General features: G+C 41.7%; 2 protein-coding genes across 3 annotated transcripts in view; both read right to left on the bottom strand.

Annotated features, from left to right (window-relative positions):
* LOC131978266 (complement factor H-like) overlaps nucleotides 1-18,727 on the bottom strand; it is a 52,714-nt gene extending 33,987 nt beyond the window's left edge. Inside the window, exons 1-10 of one of the 2 annotated variants that reach the window (XM_059341846.1) lie at nucleotides 18,585-18,727; nucleotides 9,475-9,663; nucleotides 9,146-9,325; nucleotides 8,693-8,860; nucleotides 5,383-5,571; nucleotides 5,054-5,233; nucleotides 4,601-4,768; nucleotides 1,295-1,483; nucleotides 966-1,145; nucleotides 513-680 (exon numbers count right to left, since the gene is read on the bottom strand). In XM_059341846.1, the coding sequence (XP_059197829.1) occupies nucleotides 513-680; nucleotides 966-1,145; nucleotides 1,295-1,483; nucleotides 4,601-4,768; nucleotides 5,054-5,233; nucleotides 5,383-5,571; nucleotides 8,693-8,860; nucleotides 9,146-9,325; nucleotides 9,475-9,663; nucleotides 18,585-18,654 (1,681 nt within the window). In that variant the 5' untranslated portion in view covers nucleotides 18,655-18,727. Of the gene's footprint in view, nucleotides 1-512; nucleotides 681-965; nucleotides 1,146-1,294; nucleotides 1,484-1,704; nucleotides 1,750-4,600; nucleotides 4,769-5,053; nucleotides 5,234-5,382; nucleotides 5,572-8,692; nucleotides 8,861-9,145; nucleotides 9,326-9,474; nucleotides 9,664-18,584 lie in introns of both variants that reach the window. The other variant, XM_059341847.1, reaches the window with a different exon arrangement.
* LOC131978265 (complement factor H-like) overlaps nucleotides 1-19,297 on the bottom strand; it is a 57,086-nt gene that overhangs the window by 16,497 nt on the left and 21,292 nt on the right. The gene's annotated exons all lie outside the window — the stretch shown is intronic.

Raw genomic sequence — 19,297 nt, 5'->3', positions numbered from 1 at the left:
AAGCAAACTTCCTCATCCTAAAAAGTGACAAATCGGAAATCCTCATCATCTGCCCTAAATCCCTCCAACTACCACAACTTTTCCTTTTCCATTATCGACTCCACTGTTCCTGCCTCCACACATGGCCGTAACTATGGGGTCATCTTCAATCAAACCCTCTCATTTGAATGACATGTCGATTACATTCCCAAAACGTCCTTCTTTCACCTCAAAAACATTGCGTGTCTTCACCCCAACCTCTCCTTCTCAGCTGCTAAAATTTAGCATTCTCTACGGAGCATCTTCCAAAATCCTAAATAAACTACTTGCTTGTTTTTTTAATATGTAACATGTCTTTGAGTACCTTTTAAAGCGCTATACAAATAAAATGTACTGTTATTATTACAGTGTTCTGAGTGTTTGAAGTATCAGTGTCACCAATTAACCTCAAACTCAACATTAAGTGCAAAAATGTAAAAACAGATAACAACAAACTGTAACAACACTGACGTTGTCGTTCTGTACGTTCGTACCTTCACATTCTTTGCTCCCGGTCCAACCGTCTGCTCCACAGGTGAGAGTTATTCTTCCCCGACCACCTTCGCCGCAGGCATAAATGACTTTTTCCCTGTTTCTGTATATTTCCTTGTCAGTGCCGACAATAACTGCATCCGGGATATTCTCTTTTCTGCATGTTATTACTGTAAAAATAATAATAATGTTTTTTAAAAAGCATTTAAACACTACTGTGACTGTATTCGCACTGTCAGGAGTCTGAAAAATGCTTCTGTGGTATATGTATTTATTTATTTATTTATTTATTTCACACTCAGTACATATAAATAAAGACATAAGTAAGCAATGTGGAGAGTATGGACTTGCAAACAAAGACATCAAGAGATAGAAAGTGGCAGAGAGGCTGGACCAAAGGTTCCTCCCCTACTTTCACAAATATGGACACATGTACAAAAATGTCTTCACTATACCTTCACAAGGTGGATTTGGCGTCCACCCATTTCTGGTGCATTTGGCCCGTTTGTTAACAGCTGAAGTCTTGTAGCCTTCCTGACACGAATAACTTATAGTCTCATCCAATTTCGTGGCTCTCCAAGAACTCACACCCCAGTAGTTCACATTTTCTGGTTTTCGGCCGATGCATGTCACCTCTGGAATAAATGGAAAACTTTGCATCTTATGTAATGAAGATAAGATTGGCAATCAGCACCACAGGTTAATGAACCAGAAACAGAAAGTAGAGAACAAAAATCTCATATTCTGTCTCTGGCACTAAAGCCAATGAACTGTAGTTTTATACCTTTGCATGTCGGACTGATAGACCACTGTCCATTCTCTTCGCATGTAGTTACTATGGAGGTTTCCTGAGGGGAAGAAATCCAGGATGTCCTTGCACAATAGACTGTCAGCGTTTCACCAGGTGAAAACTCATTTCTATCAGCAGGTTCATACCTGGTTCCTTCCATTGCAGTGAGTCTACATTTTATTGCTGCATTTGTTGGGGGAAAAAAAGAGAAAATTAGCTGTTAGCACCAATTTCAGTTATTTCAATGTATAAATTGCAAAACTTATGTTCACACAGAGGAGTTGGGCTCCACTCGGCTCTCATTCCTATTTTAGTGCATTTTGAAGGTATGGCCTCAGTACGTTGAAATCTTTGATTACATTCAAAGTGCAGCACATCACTTTCTCTGTATTCTCGATTAGTGCCAGGCACATTACCATTATCAATTTCGGGTACTGTACATGTTATCTCTGTTGGGGAGAGCCCACAAGCAGAGTGAGAGAGAGAGCAGAGTGAGGGGAGGGTCACGTGACATCCCCGACCTAAGATACTGAACAATGTATACTGAAAATAAATACAGGAATATCAGGATACATTTGTTTAGAAAAACAGCCATTTTACAAGCATGACAATGTGTCAGCCAGAACATTATCCCTGCCACGGATGTTTGACCTCCACATTGAGTCTTGCAGTCGCAACTTTCTCTCTAGCATCTGCATTTTTAAATAGAGACAATGTAACATCTTTTTGCCCATCAATCAACTGGTCACAAGACAGGGCCAAATGCTCAACCTCAAGAAAAGATCCTCTACCTGTGTCTTTACCATCAGGAGTATGTGAACACACCACATCACCAGGATCACAAAAAACTGTCACTCAGATCAATGTCCTGATTCTGTTTTTTATTTGATTGAGTAATAGCACAAGCTGCACAAACCTCAGGAAACTTCTGAAAAAACTCATATGGAACCTAGCCAACAGACATCGGCATGACTTTAGATGTAACCAGCACTTTTCCCCCAGCCAAATCATTCCCCATCAGATAAGGCAACCCCTTTTATTGGGAAACCAGGACACACCCAAACAATGACTTCACCGGACACAAGATCCAACTTCACCAAGACCTTATGCAAAGGCACATCCATGTCTTTCATGCCAAAACCTAACACTGGGACTTCAGAACCCAAATAAGACTCCTCATTGAATGGCAAAACGTCTTCATCTTCACTGGGACCTTAAGACTTTTCCCAGGCAATGAAACAAAACCATCTATAATGAATGGAGCAAAGTCTGCCAGGTCACTGGAGACTTCTTCAGACCCAACAGGTTCAACTAGGTTTTGATATACTTTTTTTCCACTAAAGCCACTGGTTTTGCATTTCGCCTTGTCAACACAGGGCAACTTACAACTATATGACCCATTTTCTTACAGTAAGAAGCACATTACATCATCTCTGTCCTTCAGAGTGACCTTATCGGCTCCAATCTCAGGCTCCAAGGAACAAGAACTTCTGTCCTCTACAGGCCTAAAACCTCGAGAACCTTCCTTCTCAGTACTATCAAGGCTCTCAAACGTGTTTTTACTGACAGTATGATGCACAAAAACAGCCTTGTGAGTGATCACATACTCATCAACAAGAACAGCAGCTTAAGAGACCTCACAAGCCTTATGTTCACTCAAATAAGTTGACACTCCCTCAGGAAGACAATTCTTGAAGTCATCCATTAATACCAACTGCTTAAGTTGCTCAAAAACAAAGTGTACGTTACTGACCTCAGAAAACTGAACAGCGACTCCTTGGAGTGTCTATAAGTCCAACCAAACGCTGAACAAGACATTTTTTACTGATTAAGTGGAAATACAGTGAAAGGCTCAAAGTTATGAGACCAAAGTAATGGCCTTATATATATATATATATATATATATATATATATACGTATATATATATATATATATATACATATATATGTATATATACGTATGTGTCAAAAATGTCTTTTGCATATGATGTAATGTAATCATAGTTACATCGTTTCCTTGGTTGTACTGAAAAATATGCACTGTATTGTGAATGTGCTGAGTGTTAATTAATATTGCGTAATGAATATTTGTCATTGTGGTCAATTTGTATTTATATACTGCGTGATGAATACCAAGTTGTGTATTTTTTGCTTTTGTGTTGTACAGTTATACACGCAAGCGACGTAGTGTAATGCTGTGGCCTGTGCATGTAACATCAAACACTACTGCCTCCAGACTATAATTTGTAGCAGAGCGGTGTCGTATTTTGTTGCGGTTGGTGACTATTTTTGAAGTAAAAGTGATTTTGTGACAATCATCACCTTGTTGGGATATACATATATATGTTTTTTAAGTTTGAAATGAACCTTGATTTTGTTACTTGTATTCAAAACAATGAAATTATTTTGAACCTCCTGTTTTGCTTTTTTATGACTCACAAAGGGGCAAACCTTCAACGTCAGCATACCACAGTTTCTGGATTCAATATCAATCCACGTATTAGTTACCTCTGGGTTTACCCATTCGTATATATACACCTCATTTGAGCTTCCCAATAATAAAAGCATATGTTTGGGGCATCTAGTCCACCATTATCTTTATGTCTCTGCAGCCTGCCTATTTTCATCCTGACCCTTTTGCCATATGAACTGTGTAAATAATTTATCCAAATTGCTAAAGAAGTTATTAGGAATTGAGTTGGCAGCATTTGTAGTGGATACAACAACCTAGGCAAAATATTCATTTTAAGCACGTTTAAACTTCCTCATACAAAAAAGTGACAAATCGGAAATCCTCATCATCGGCCCTAAATCCCTCCAACTACCACAACTTTTCCCTTTCCATTATCGGCTCCACTGTTCCTGCCTCCACACATGGCCGTAACTATGGGGTCATCTTCAATCAAACCCTCTCATTTGAATGACATGTTGATTACATTCCCAAAACTTCCTTCTTCCACCTCAAAAACATTGCGTGTCTTCACCCCAACCTCTCCTTCTCAGCTGCTAAAAACCTTATCCATGACGTCTTTACGTCATGACTGGACTACTGTAATAGCATTCTGTACGGAGCATCTTACAAAATCCTAAATAAACTACTTGCTTGTTTTTGTAATATGTAAAGTGTCTTTGAGTACCTTTTAAAGCGCTATACAAATAAAATGTACGATTATTATTACAGTGTTCTGAGTGTTTGAAGTATCAGTGTCACCAATTAACCTCAACATTAAGTGCAAAAATGTAAAAACAGATAACAACAAACTGTAACAACACTGACGTTGTCGTTCTGTACGTTCGTACCTTCACATTCTTTGCTCCCGGTCCAACCGTCTGCTCCACAGGTGAGAGTTATTCTTCCCCGACCACCTTCGCCGCAGGCATAAATGACTTTTTCCCTGTTTCTGTATATTTCCTTGTCAGTGCCGACAATAACTGCATCCGGGATATTCTCTTTTCTGCATGTCATTACTGTAAAAATAATAATAATGTTTTTTAAAAAGCATTTAAACACTACTGTGACTGTATTCGCACTGTCAGGAGTCTGAAAAATGCTTCTGTGGTATATGTATTTATTTATTTATTTATTTATTTCACACTCAGTACATATAAATAAAGACATAAGTAAGCAATGTGGAGAGTATGGACTTGCAAACAAAGACATCAAGAGATAGAAAGTGGCAGAGAGGCTGGACCAAAGGTTCCTCCCCTACTTTCACAAATATGGACACATGTACAAAAATGTCTTCACTATACCTTCACAAGGTGGATTTGGCGTCCACCCATTTCTGGTGCATTTGGCCCGTTTGTTAACAGCTGAAGTCTTGTAGCCTTCCTGACACGAATAACTTATAGTCTCATCCAATTTCGTGGCTCTCCAAGAACTCACACCCCAGTAGTTCACATTTTCTGGTTTTCGGCCGATGCATGTCACCTCTGGAGTAAATGGAAAACTTTGCATCTTATGTAATGAAGATAAGATTGGCAATCAGCACCACAGGTTAATGAACCAGAAACAGAAAGTAGAGAACAAAAATCTCATATTCTGTCTCTGGCACTAAAGCCAATGAACTGTAGTTTTATACCTTTGCATGTCGGACTGATAGACCACTGTCCATTCTCTTCGCATGTAGTTACTATGGAGGTTTCCTGAGGGGAAGAAATCCAGGATGTCCTTGCACAATAGACTGTCAGCGTTTCACCAGGTGAAAACTCATTTCTATCAGCAGGTTCATACCTGGTTCCTTCCATTGCAGTGAGTCTACATTTTATTGCTGCATTTGTTGGGGGAAAAAAAGAGAAAATTAGCTGTTAGCACCAATTTCAGTTATTTCAATGTATAAATTGCAAAACTTATGTTCACACAGAGGAGTTGGGCTCCACTCGGCTCTCATTCCTATTTTAGTGCATTTTGAAGGTATGGCCTCAGTACGTTGAAATCTTTGATTACATTCAAAGTGCAGCACATCACTTTCTCTGTATTCTCGATTAGTGCCAGGCACATTACCATTATCAATTTCGGGTACTGTACATGTTATCTCTGTTGGGGAGAGCCCACAAGCAGAGTGAGAGAGAGAGCAGAGTGAGGGGAGGGTCACGTGACATCCCCGACCTAAGATACTGAACAATGTATACTGAAAATAAATACAGGAATATCAGGATACATTTGTTTAGAAAAACAGCCATTTTACAAGCATGACAATGTGTCAGCCAGAACATTATCCCTGCCACGGATGTTTGACCTCCACATTGAGTCTTGCAGTCGCAACTTTCTCTCTAGCATCTGCATTTTTAAATAGAGACAATGTAACATCTTTTTGCCCATCAATCAACTGGTCACAAGACAGGGCCAAATGCTCAACCTCAAGAAAAGATCCTCTACTTGTGTCTTTACCATCAGGAGTATGTGAACACACCACATCACCAGGATCACAAAAAACTGTCACTCAGATCAATGTCCTGATTCTGTTTTTTATTTGATTGAGTAATAGCACAAGCTGCACAAACCTCAGGAAACTTCTGAAAAAACTCATATGGAACCTAGCCAACAGACATCGGCATGACTTTAGATGTAACCAGCACTTTTCCCCCAGCCAAATCATTCCCCATCAGATAAGGCAACCCCTTTTATTGGGAAACCAGGACACACCCAAACAATGACTTCACCGGACACAAGATCCAACTTCACCAAGACCTTATGCAAAGGCACATCCATGTCTTTCATGCCAAAACCTAACACTGGGACTTCAGAACCCAAATAAGACTCCTCATTGAATGGCAAAACGTCTTCATCTTCACTGGGACCTTAAGACTTTTCCCAGGCAATGAAACAAAACCATCTATAATGAATGGAGCAAAGTCTGCCAGGTCACTGGAGACTTCTTCAGACCCAACAGGTTCAACTAGGTTTTGATATACTTTTTTTCCACTAAAGCCACTGGTTTTGCATTTCGCCTTGTCAACACAGGGCAACTTACAACTATATGACCCATTTTCTTACAGTAAGAAGCACATTACATCATCTCTGTCCTTCAGAGTGACCTTATCGGCTCCAATCTCAGGCTCCAAGGAACAAGAACTTCTGTCCTCTACAGGCCTAAAACCTCGAGAACCTTCCTTCTCAGTACTATCAAGGCTCTCAAACGTGTTTTTACTGACAGTATGATGCACAAAAACAGCCTTGTGAGTGATCACATACTCATCAACAAGAACAGCAGCTTAAGAGACCTCACAAGCCTTATGTTCACTCAAATAAGTTGACACTCCCTCAGGAAGACAATTCTTGAAGTCATCCATTAATACCAACTGCTTAAGTTGCTCAAAAACAAAGTGTACGTTACTGACCTCAGAAAACTGAACAGCGACTCCTTGGAGTGTCTATAAGTCCAACCAAACGCTGAACAAGACATTTTTTACTGATTAAGTGGAAATACAGTGAAAGGCTCAAAGTTATGAGACCAAAGTAATGGCCTTATATATATATATATATATATATATATATATATACGTATATATATATATATATATATATATACATATATATGTATATATACGTATGTGTCAAAAATGTCTTTTGCATATGATGTAATGTAATCATAGTTACATCGTTTCCTTGGTTGTACTGAAAAATATGCACTGTATTGTGAATGTGCTGAGTGTTAATTAATATTGCGTAATGAATATTTGTCATTGTGGTCAATTTGTATTTATATACTGCGTGATGAATACCAAGTTGTGTATTTTTTGCTTTTGTGTTGTACAGTTATACACGCAAGCGACGTAGTGTAATGCTGTGGCCTGTGCATGTAACATCAAACACTACTGCCTCCAGACTATAATTTGTAGCAGAGCGGTGTCGTATTTTGTTGCGGTTGGTGACTATTTTTGAAGTAAAAGTGATTTTGTGACAATCATCACCTTGTTGGGATATACATATATATGTTTTTTAAGTTTGAAATGAACCTTGATTTTGTTACTTGTATTCAAAACAATGAAATTATTTTGAACCTCCTGTTTTGCTTTTTTATGACTCACAAAGGGGCAAACCTTCAACGTCAGCATACCACAGTTTCTGGATTCAATATCAATCCACGTATTAGTTACCTCTGGGTTTACCCATTCGTATATATACACCTCATTTGAGCTTCCCAATAATAAAAGCATATGTTTGGGGCATCTAGTCCACCATTATCTTTATGTCTCTGCAGCCTGCCTATTTTCATCCTGACCCTTTTGCCATATGAACTGTGTAAATAATTTATCCAAATTGCTAAAGAAGTTATTAGGAATTGAGTTGGCAGCATTTGTAGTGGATACAACAACCTAGGCAAAATATTCATTTTAAGCACGTTTAAACTTCCTCATACAAAAAAGTGACAAATCGGAAATCCTCATCATCGGCCCTAAATCCCTCCAACTACCACAACTTTTCCCTTTCCATTATCGGCTCCACTGTTCCTGCCTCCACACATGGCCGTAACTATGGGGTCATCTTCAATCAAACCCTCTCATTTGAATGACATGTTGATTACATTCCCAAAACTTCCTTCTTCCACCTCAAAAACATTGCGTGTCTTCACCCCAACCTCTCCTTCTCAGCTGCTAAAAACCTTATCCATGACGTCTTTACGTCATGACTGGACTACTGTAATAGCATTCTGTACGGAGCATCTTACAAAATCCTAAATAAACTACTTGCTTGTTTTTGTAATATGTAAAGTGTCTTTGAGTACCTTTTAAAGCGCTATACAAATAAAATGTACGATTATTATTACAGTGTTCTGAGTGTTTGAAGTATCAGTGTCACCAATTAACCTCAACATTAAGTGCAAAAATGTAAAAACAGATAACAACAAACTGTAACAACACTGACGTTGTCGTTCTGTACGTTCGTACCTTCACATTCTTTGCTCCCGGTCCAACCGTCTGCTCCACAGGTGAGAGTTATTCTTCCCCGACCACCTTCGCCGCAGGCATAAATGACTTTTTCCCTGTTTCTGTATATTTCCTTGTCAGTGCCGACAATAACTGCATCCGGGATATTCTCTTTTCTGCATGTCATTACTGTAAAAATAATAATAATGTTTTTTAAAAAGCATTTAAACACTACTGTGACTGTATTCGCACTGTCAGGAGTCTGAAAAATGCTTCTGTGGTATATGTATTTATTTATTTATTTATTTATTTCACACTCAGTACATATAAATAAAGACATAAGTAAGCAATGTGGAGAGTATGGACTTGCAAACAAAGACATCAAGAGATAGAAAGTGGCAGAGAGGCTGGACCAAAGGTTCCTCCCCTACTTTCACAAATATGGACACATGTACAAAAATGTCTTCACTATACCTTCACAAGGTGGATTTGGCGTCCACCCATTTCTGGTGCATTTGGCCCGTTTGTTAACAGCTGAAGTTTTGTAGCCTTCCTGACACGAATAACTTATAGTCTCATCCAATTTCGTGGCTCTCCAAGAACTCACACCCCAGTAGTTCACATTTTCTGGTTTTCGTCCGATGCATGTCACCTCTGGAATAAATGGAAAACTTTGCATCTTATGTAATGAAGATAAGATTGGCAATCAGCACCACAGGTTAATGAACCAGAAACAGAAAGTAGAGAACAAAAATCTCATATTCTGTCTCTGGCACTAAAGCCAATGAACTGTAGTTTTATACCTTTGCATGTCGGACTGATAGACCACTGTCCATTCTCTTCGCATGTAGTTACTATGGAGGTTTCCTGAGGGGAAGAAATCCAGGATGTCCTTGCACAATAGACTGTCAGCGTTTCACCAGGTGAAAACTCATTTCTATCAGCAGGTTCATACCTGGTTCCTTCCATTGCAGTGAGTCTACATTTTATTGCTGCATTTGTTGGGGGAAAAAAAGAGAAAATTAGCTGTTAGCACCAATTTCAGTTATTTCAATGTATAAATTGCAAAACTTATGTTCACACAGAGGAGTTGGGCTCCACTCGGCTCTCATTCCTATTTTAGTGCATTTTGAAGGTATGGCCTCAGTACGTTGAAATCTTTGATTACATTCAAAGTGCAGCACATCACTTTCTCTGTATTCTCGATTAGTGCCAGGCACATTACCATTATCAATTTCGGGTACTGTACATGTTATCTCTGTTGGGGAGAGCCCACAAGCAGAGTGAGAGAGAGAGCAGAGTGAGGGGAGGGTCACGTGACATCCCCGACCTAAGATACTGAACAATGTATACTGAAAATAAATACAGGAATATCAGGATACATTTGTTTAGAAAAACAGCCATTTTACAAGCATGACAATGTGTCAGCCAGAACATTATCCCTGCCACGGATGTTTGACCTCCACATTGAGTCTTGCAGTCGCAACTTTCTCTCTAGCATCTGCATTTTTAAATAGAGACAATGTAACATCTTTTTGCCCATCAATCAACTGGTCACAAGACAGGGCCAAATGCTCAACCTCAAGAAAAGATCCTCTACTTGTGTCTTTACCATCAGGAGTATGTGAACACACCACATCACCAGGATCACAAAAAACTGTCACTCAGATCAATGTCCTGATTCTGTTTTTTATTTGATTGAGTAATAGCACAAGCTGCACAAACCTCAGGAAACTTCTGAAAAAACTCATATGGAACCTAGCCAACAGACATCGGCATGACTTTAGATGTAACCAGCACTTTTCCCCCAGCCAAATCATTCCCCATCAGATAAGGCAACCCCTTTTATTGGGAAACCAGGACACACCCAAACAATGACTTCACCGGACACAAGATCCAACTTCACCAAGACCTTATGCAAAGGCACATCCATGTCTTTCATGCCAAAACCTAACACTGGGACTTCAGAACCCAAATAAGACTCCTCATTGAATGGCAAAACGTCTTCATCTTCACTGGGACCTTAAGACTTTTCCCAGGCAATGAAACAAAACCATCTATAATGAATGGAGCAAAGTCTGCCAGGTCACCGGAGACTTCTTCAGACCCAACAGGTTCAACTAGGTTTTGATATACTTTTTTTCCACTAAAGCCACTGGTTTTGCATTTCGCCTTGTCAACACAGGGCAACTTACAACTATATGACCCATTTTCTTACAGTAAGAAGCACATTACATCATCTCTGTCCTTCAGAGTGACCTTATCGGCTCCAATCTCAGGCTCCAAGGAACAAGAACTTCTGTCCTCTACAGGCCTAAAACCTCGAGAACCTTCCTTCTCAGTACTATCAAGGCTCTCAAACGTGTTTTTACTGACAGTATGATGCACAAAAACAGCCTTGTGAGTGATCACATACTCATCAACAAGAACAGCAGCTTAAGAGACCTCACAAGCCTTATGTTCACTCAAATAAGTTGACACTCCCTCAGGAAGACAATTCTTGAAGTCATCCATTAATACCAACTGCTTAAGTTGCTCAAAAACAAAGTGTACGTTACTGACCTCAGAAAACTGAACAGCGACTCCTTGGAGTGTCTATAAGTCCAACCAAACGCTGAACAAGACATTTTTTACTGATTAAGTGGAAATACAGTGAAAGGCTCAAAGTTATGAGACCAAAGTAATGGCCTTATATATATATATATATATATATATATATATATATATATACGTATATATATATATATATATATATATATACATATATATGTATATATACGTATGTGTCAAAAATGTCTTTTGCATATGATGTAATGTAATCATAGTTACATCGTTTCCTTGGTTGTACTGAAAAATATGCACTGTATTGTGAATGTGCTGAGTGTTAATTAATATTGCGTAATGAATATTTGTCATTGTGGTCAATTTGTATTTATATACTGCGTGATGAATACCAAGTTGTGTATTTTTTGCTTTTGTGTTGTACAGTTATACACGCAAGCGACGTAGTGTAATCTAACAGCAAACACTACTGCCTCCAGACTATAATTTGTACTAGAGCGGTGACGTATTTCGTTGCGGTTGGTGACTATTTTTGAAGTAAAAGTGATTTTGTGACAATCATCACCTTGTTGGGATATACATATATATGTTTTTTAAGTTTGAAATGAACCTTGATTTTGTTACTTGTATTCAAAACAATGAAAAAATTTTGAACCTCCTGTTTTGCTTTTTTATGACTCACAAAGGGGCAAACCTTCAACGTCAGCATACCACAGTTTCTGGATTCAATATCAATCCACGTATTAGTTACCTCTGGGTTTACCCATTCGTATATATACACCTCATTTGAGCTTCCCAATAATAAAAGCATATGTTTGGGGCATCTAGTCCACCATTATCTTTATGTCTCTGCAGCCTGCCTATTTTCATCCTGACCCTTTTGCCATATGAACTGTGTAAATAATTTATCCAAATTGCTAAAGAAGTTGTTAGGAATTGAGTTGGCAGCATTTGTAGTGGATACAACTACCTAGGCAAAATATTCATTTTAAGCACGTTTATCCTACCCAACCAAGACACAGGTAAAGTTCCCCATCTGTGCAGGTCTTCCCTGATGCGCAGTGTAATTGGGCTAAGATTAAGCTTGAACAATTTTCTAAGGGAGGGGCCAATTTTAATTACGAGATATGTTATCTCCTTAGGTGACCAGTGGAAAGGAAAGCCGCGAGGCGGGGCAGAGCCTGCTAGGGCTCCCACAGGCATGGCTTCAGTTTTAGTTAAATTCACTTCAAAGCCTTAAACGTGTCCAAACGGCTGCAGACAGTCAAGTAGATTCCGAATCGTAGTGTCAATGTCGACCAGGTACAGAAGTACATCGTCTGCATACAGAGACTTTTCATGTGTTTTACCATTGACCAGAAAACCTTTAATTGCTGGTGTTGACCTTATTAGCTCAGCTAGGGGTTCGATGGGGAGAGCAAATAATAATAATAATAATAATAATAAATTTTATTTGTAAAGCACTTTTCATACAGAAATCTCAAAGTGCTACAGAAACCAGAAACAAGAAAGAAAAAAAACTCATTAAAATCAGCAGTAGATAAAAGAGACACGGGTAATAATGTACATTATGCAGAGACAAAATAAAAACATCTAGGGACAACCTAAAAATGCCTCCCTGAACAAAAAAGTTTTAAGCCCTTTTTTAAAGGTGTCCACAGGCTGGGGTTGACGTAGATGTTCAGGGAGGGAGTTCCAGATGTGGGGGGCAGCGGAGCAGAAGGCTCGGTCTCCCATGGTGCGGAGTCGTGTGCGTGGCTGATGGAGGAGGTTTATGCTTTGGGAGCGGAGGTTGCGGGTGGATGAGTGAGGGGTGAGAAGGTCTTTGAGGTATTGTGGGGCGTTGCTGTAGATGCAAAGGTGGGTGATGAGGGCGATCTTGTATTTAATTCTTGAGGTTATGGGAAGCCAGTGTAGGTTCTGTAGAATAGGGGTGATGTGGTCGTATTTGTGGGTTTTCATCAGAGTACGGGCAGCACAGTTCTGAATGAATTGGAGTTTCTGGAGGTGTTTGTTGGGTAAACCGATGAGCAGGCTGTTGCAGTAGTCAAGCCTAGAGGAGATAAGGGCGTGGACGAGTTTTTCTGCGTCAGGGAAAGCGAGGAAGGGGCGGAGTTTGGAGATGTTCTTTATATGGAAAAAGCAGGTTTTGTACAGTTGTTTGATGTGGTTCATGAAGGTAAGTTGTGGGTCCAGCTTCACACCAAGGTTGGTAACTGAGGTAGAGAGGGGTATGGCTTGACCGGAGAAGGAGATGGTGGTTATGGGTGATGACTGGACCTGATGAGGGGTGCCGATTTGTATGGCTTCGGTTTTGGAGCTGTTTAACTGAAGGAAGTTGTGACTCATCCACGCCCTAATCTCCTCCAGGCAGTTGGAGAGGGCTTGAGTAGGTGATGATGAGATGACCGAGGTAGAACGTTGGTTGGGGTTAGTACGAAGGTATAACTGTGTGTCATCGGCATAGCAGTGAAATGAGATTCTGTGTTGGCTGATGACACGACCCAGTGGCAGCATGTACAGTATGAAGAGGATGGGTCCTAGGACAGATCCTTGGGGGACACCACAGGTAACAGGGGCTGTTTGGGACTTGGCAGATCCCAGGCTGACGTACTCCGTCCTGTCACTGAGGTAAGAAGTGAACCAGTCCAGTGTTGAGTGATGGAGACCAATGTCGGTGCGGAGGCGGCTTAGGAGGATGTGGTGGTCGACAGTGTCAAAAGCCGCTGAAAGGTCGAGGAGGATGAGCAGGGAGGGGGATCCAGAATCGGCAGAGATGAGAAGGTCATTGGTTACCCTCAACAATGCTGTCTCTGTACTGTGGGCAGTGCGAAAACCAGATTGAAATATTTCAAAGAGTGAATGACGTTGTAGATGTTCCTGTAGCTGTGCGGCAACAGCTTTTTCAAGCACTTTGGATAGGAATGGAAGATGGGAAATGGGCCGGTAGTTGGAGAGAGATTCTGGGTCGAGGCTGGGTTTCTTTAGAAGAGGCTTGATAATGGCAGTTTTGAGTGAGGGCGGGACATGGCCGGAGTTTAACGAATGGTTTATGATTTGTGTGATAAGAGGGCTTATGACAGACAGGTTTGATTTGATGAGTGTTGTAGGGATGGGGTCCAGGGGGGAGGTGGAAGGCTTCATTTTTTTGATGAAACCCTCAACTTCGGACTGAGTGACTGTGGCAAAGGTACTGAAAGGTGCAGGTTGAGGGCAGGCAGATGGCAGAGATGGAGCAGGGGAGCCTGAGAGCTGAGACCGGATGGAATTTATCTTTTCTTTGAAAAATGCAAGAAACCTGTTGCAGTGTTCAGCTGTGGGTTCTGAATGGGTTTGGTTTTTGGGATTAAGGAGATGGTTTATGGTGGAAAAGAGCTGTTTTGAATTTCCTGGACTATTATTGATGATGTTGGAGTAATAGATGGACCGGGCTTCTTTAAGGGCTGCTGCATAGGCTTTCTGGTGAGTTTTGTAGGCCAGCTTGTGTACCACCAGGCCAGATGATTTGATACGCCTCTCAATGGCACGACCAGCAGCCTTCATCTTGCGCAGTTCATTGGTGAACCAGGGGGCAGTGCGGGAAAAAGACACAGTTCTTGTTTTGAGAGGTGCATGTATATCCAGGAGGGAGCAAAGAGAAAGGTTGTAGTGTTCGATCAATTTGTTGACTGATGGAAGGTTGACTGAGGCCAGCAGTTGGAGGTCAGAGTGCAAGATGGCAGGGTTGATGTTTTTTATATTGCGAAAATGAATATCGCGTTTAGGCTGGGGGAGGTGAGATGGGCAGGAAATGTTCATGGAAATGATGCTGTGATCAGAGACACCCAGGTCATACACTGACAGATTTTTGATGGAAGGAGAGTCCGAGATGACCAGGTCTAAAGTGTGCCCTCTGGTGTGTGTAGGTGCATCAACATGCTGTGTGAGGTTGAGACAGTCCAGTACATGAAAGAAATCAGCTGCCAGGGGGGAGGAGGGATTGTCAATGTGAATGTTCATATCGCCAAGTATGATGTTATTGGAGGATAGAGAGCAGAGGGAGGTGAGAAGGTCGTGAAACTCTGTGATGAAGGATGGGTGTGGTTTGGGCGGCCGGTAGATCAGTACTGCATTGATCTTGGAAGAGGGTTTAGATTTGTAGGCCAGATATTCAAAAGAAGACACATCAGGCAGAGACAGAGGTGAGAGCTTGAGAGAGTTGCGGTAAATTACCGCCAGACCACCACCTCGGCCAGTGCAGCGAGCTCTCTGCAGGTAACTGTATCCAGGGGGACAGGCTTCATTTAATGAGGAAAAAACTCCCGGTTGGTGCCAGGTCTCAGTGAGGCACATCAGGTCAATATCTTTCTCCAGAATGTGATCATGGACCAGGCTTGATTTATTAGACAGGGACTGTGCATTAAAAAGTTCAGTTTTAATGTGGGACAGATCTGTAGACCTCTGGATGGGACAGAGCAGGCTGGGATCTACACCTCTCCTTCCATCACACACAGCATGGCACAGTCTCGCGATGTTCCCGGCGATATTCCTTACTGCGGGGGCGGCGGTCTGTTGACGTGTCTGCGATGCGACAGGTAGAGCAGCAGACCAGGTGGGTGAGATGGAGCCGGCGTCGGGAGGCTGGATGTAAATAAATTTTCTCCGCGAGCTTTCAGCTTTAAACTGTGCCAGTGTATCGGGTCCGTTGACCGGAGTAATCAGCGGCTCTGGCTCCGGGAAAACATGGCGGATCCATCGGCTGCATACGAACCGGGCAGGGAGAGAAGATCCGAGGTGGAACCCAGCCGAGGAAAAGACTCTCAGGTGAGCTTTGAGACGGGCAATCACACCGGCGCGTCTCCCACGTCTTCTTGAGCGCTTTCTCCGGGGGAGAGGGCATGACAGGCGGCCTCGGTGTTCGGAGCCGCAGGGTCGGCTGGAACGGGACTTTTGGTCGCGATCCCTCCGGGGAGAGACAGTAGGCAGGCGGCGCAGGTGATCGGGAATGTCCGCCAGAACCGGTGTTTGCTGATCGAAAAGATGGTGATCAGATGGCAACAGCGAGTCTGACCAAGCCCTGAGGTCGAGGAGGGTTTGGCGATCATATGCCAGCAGAGCAGATACAAAACGGAAGGCAAAAAGCAGTAGGAACAGGAAAACAGACGTAGCAGCAAAGGAGCGAGGTGGACGGCTTGCCATCACGGGCGCCATCTCAGAATCCTCTGAATCTGGATCTCAGAATAATAAGGGACTCAGAGGGCAACCTCTGAGTCCCTGTTAGCATCTTGGTTGTATATTGTATGTTAGCATCTTGGTTGTATATTATAATGCATTTGTCCATCATCTCTTTTCTCTTTGTAGCCTCAGCCATAGCTGGAAACAGCATCCGATACTCAAACCCCAGTGTTTGGAGAGATTTTTTCACCTTTGTAAACTCTATTCTTCTCTTCTCCACCGTAGGGGAAAAAACTTAGAAGAAATGGATGCGGCTCCCGGAGACGCTGATCTCGCCCATGTTCCGTGCCTTTTGCATTATCCTCTGTTTATCCACAAAGTTGTGGAGACGGATGTGTATGATCCTCAGTCTGGTAGAGTCCGTGCGCCGCGGCGCAGGTGTCCGGTGCATTCTGTCGATCTTGATCCGGTCATTTTTCACCGTTACCGTTTTTGGTAGCCATGTCTCGAAAAACTCCCTGGGGTTATCACCTTCAGTGCGCTCTGGTAGATTGATAATCTTTAGATTATTATGTCTTGACCTGTTTTCATGATCCTCCAATCTGTTAATGGCGTCCTTCAGTACAGCATCGCTCTGGTCAGTATGGGTTTGGATCTGCGACACAGTGTCTTCCAGGTCAGAGATTCTTCCCTCAGCGTTTACTACCCTTTGCTCCACCACTTTGACTTTTTCGCCCACTGAATTCACTGACTTCAGTATTTGGTCGAGTTTTGTGTTGAAGCAGAAGTTTAGCTTTGCAAACAACCCCTCACTTATCTTGGCTACCAAGGTGTCTGTGTCGTCTTCCCCCATGCTAGCCGCTACGCTAGCAGCTGCTAGTTGAGCCTGAGTTTTTTGGGTGCTGGATCTCAAAGTCCTTATATTCTTGGGTGTTAATACCCAGAAGTCACGTAATGACATTCCTTCGTTGGTCGTGTGTTTGTTTGGCCACTTCCAGTGTCCCAAAAATGTTTGGTTTTGTGTTTGTTCTGGAGAGCCCCGCTCTTGCGGTCCTACTCTCTCCGCATCACAAGCGCCCTCCAAGCGGAGGTTTTGACAGCAGTAACATTTGCCATTATTGTCATGAAGGACATTGGAAGACAGAGTGTCTTGTGTTAAAGACTAATGCCAGACGGATGACGTCTGGTGTGAGGCCGGCTGCCTTTGTTGCACCTGTTAAAGGCTGTTGTGTCTCCAAGGTGTTTGCTCTTCATTCCTGTGAACCAGATGTTTTGGCAGCTTATGTTCCTTTTATTCGTGATGGGTTTGTGTCACTTGTGGGAAGTGATGTGAAGGTCCCAATAAAAAATCCGGAGGGATACTGCTGCTTATGATTTTTACATTGTTTACTCAGTGTTGTCTTTGTCTGCAGAATCTGATACTGGTGACCATGTCCTCAGTCTGGGGATGTTGTTAAAAATCCTCCCTGTTCTGTTGCATAAAATGTTCCTTGACTGTGAGCTGGTTAAGCGCCAGGTGGTTGGTAGGATGGATGGTTGGTTGGATGTGGTCGGTTTGATGGTGGGTTGGTTTGAGGGTTGGTTAGTTTGATGGTTGGTTTGATGATTGGTTGGTTGGTTTGATGGTTAGTTGGTTTGATGGTTGGTTTAATGGTTGGTTGGATGGGTAGTTGGTCATGGGCGGGATGATGGTTATGTGTTTACTTTCACATGTTTTTTTTTTCATTGTGGTTTTTGAGTAGTTAGTTTGTTTTGTACATGGGTGGTTGATAGTTTTGGCGATGGTCCCCCTGACAAGTTGCAACAACAAAAAAAGAATGGAGCAGAAAGCTATTTAACTCAAGGTAGCACCTTCCCCGTCGGAGGGCGAACCAGTCCTCGTCTGTACATACTTATTTTATGGTTGGGCCTGATATATAACCGGTTTCACAAGTGAAATGTATCACGTCTCCTTGTTGGTACTCCGCTTTTTGGGTCGCTTCTGACACATAGGACCGAGGAACATCTGGCAGCTTTTAACACACTAATAAACAGCAACAACAAAAAGAGGAAACAGTTGTCTGCTTCAGATGCCAGTGAAATCACAACGTGATGGTAAGAATATGACTTTGTGCACTATACTGTAAGAAACACTAGTTCCATCTTTCTTTAATTTAACAACTCTATACATGTTCAGTCAAGTAAAAGTCTGTCTTACCATTCTGTGATAAACAAACTTCCACGTTCCCCCACAGGTGGAGAAACAAAAGGATGAAAGATGATCGCATATCGATGAGCAGCCGTTCAATGACAAAGTTTAACTGAGGCAAACTCGTTTGGCAAACTCTTTCTGTGTGTTTGTCTCCAGTCTCCAGAGGGTCAGTGGGGTTGCACAAGGCTGTGTGCACGCAACATGACGCACACACACGCGCACACACACACACTCTGTTCACACATGCAATGTGGAAAAACAGTTCCCGTCATCCCCTATTTTCTGTACAAAAATAATCAACGTATAGACTAAAGTAAGGTCTGCTTTTCAAACCAAAAAAATCAAACACGCTCATAACATAATATAAATTATCTTTTAGGGCCAGTATCAGGAATCATTCATATCACATCAGGTTTGACCCTACAGGATCAACAACAATGAAATAATAAATTATATATCTAGCACAACAGCATAAAGGAAAACATGAATTCTTTACCTTGAACACAGCATACACGAGACAAGTTTAAGACCATTTTGAGCCAACTTCAAGTTATACATTTGTAAGAAACAGTTTTAGTCACAATTAGTGTTAATAACTTACTAAAGTATAAAGTCCATTTGATAATTCAATAAGTGAAGAAATTGGTCAATGATTAATTAGATTAGAGAGACCAATGCTGTTTATATTGCACCATCATGATTCATACTTAAAAGTAATA

Source organism: Centropristis striata, chromosome 9 (assembly GCF_030273125.1).
Source record: "Centropristis striata isolate RG_2023a ecotype Rhode Island chromosome 9, C.striata_1.0, whole genome shotgun sequence".
Taxonomy (NCBI): domain Eukaryota; kingdom Metazoa; phylum Chordata; class Actinopteri; order Perciformes; family Serranidae; genus Centropristis; species Centropristis striata.
This window is presented reverse-complemented; position numbering and strand designations above follow the sequence as displayed.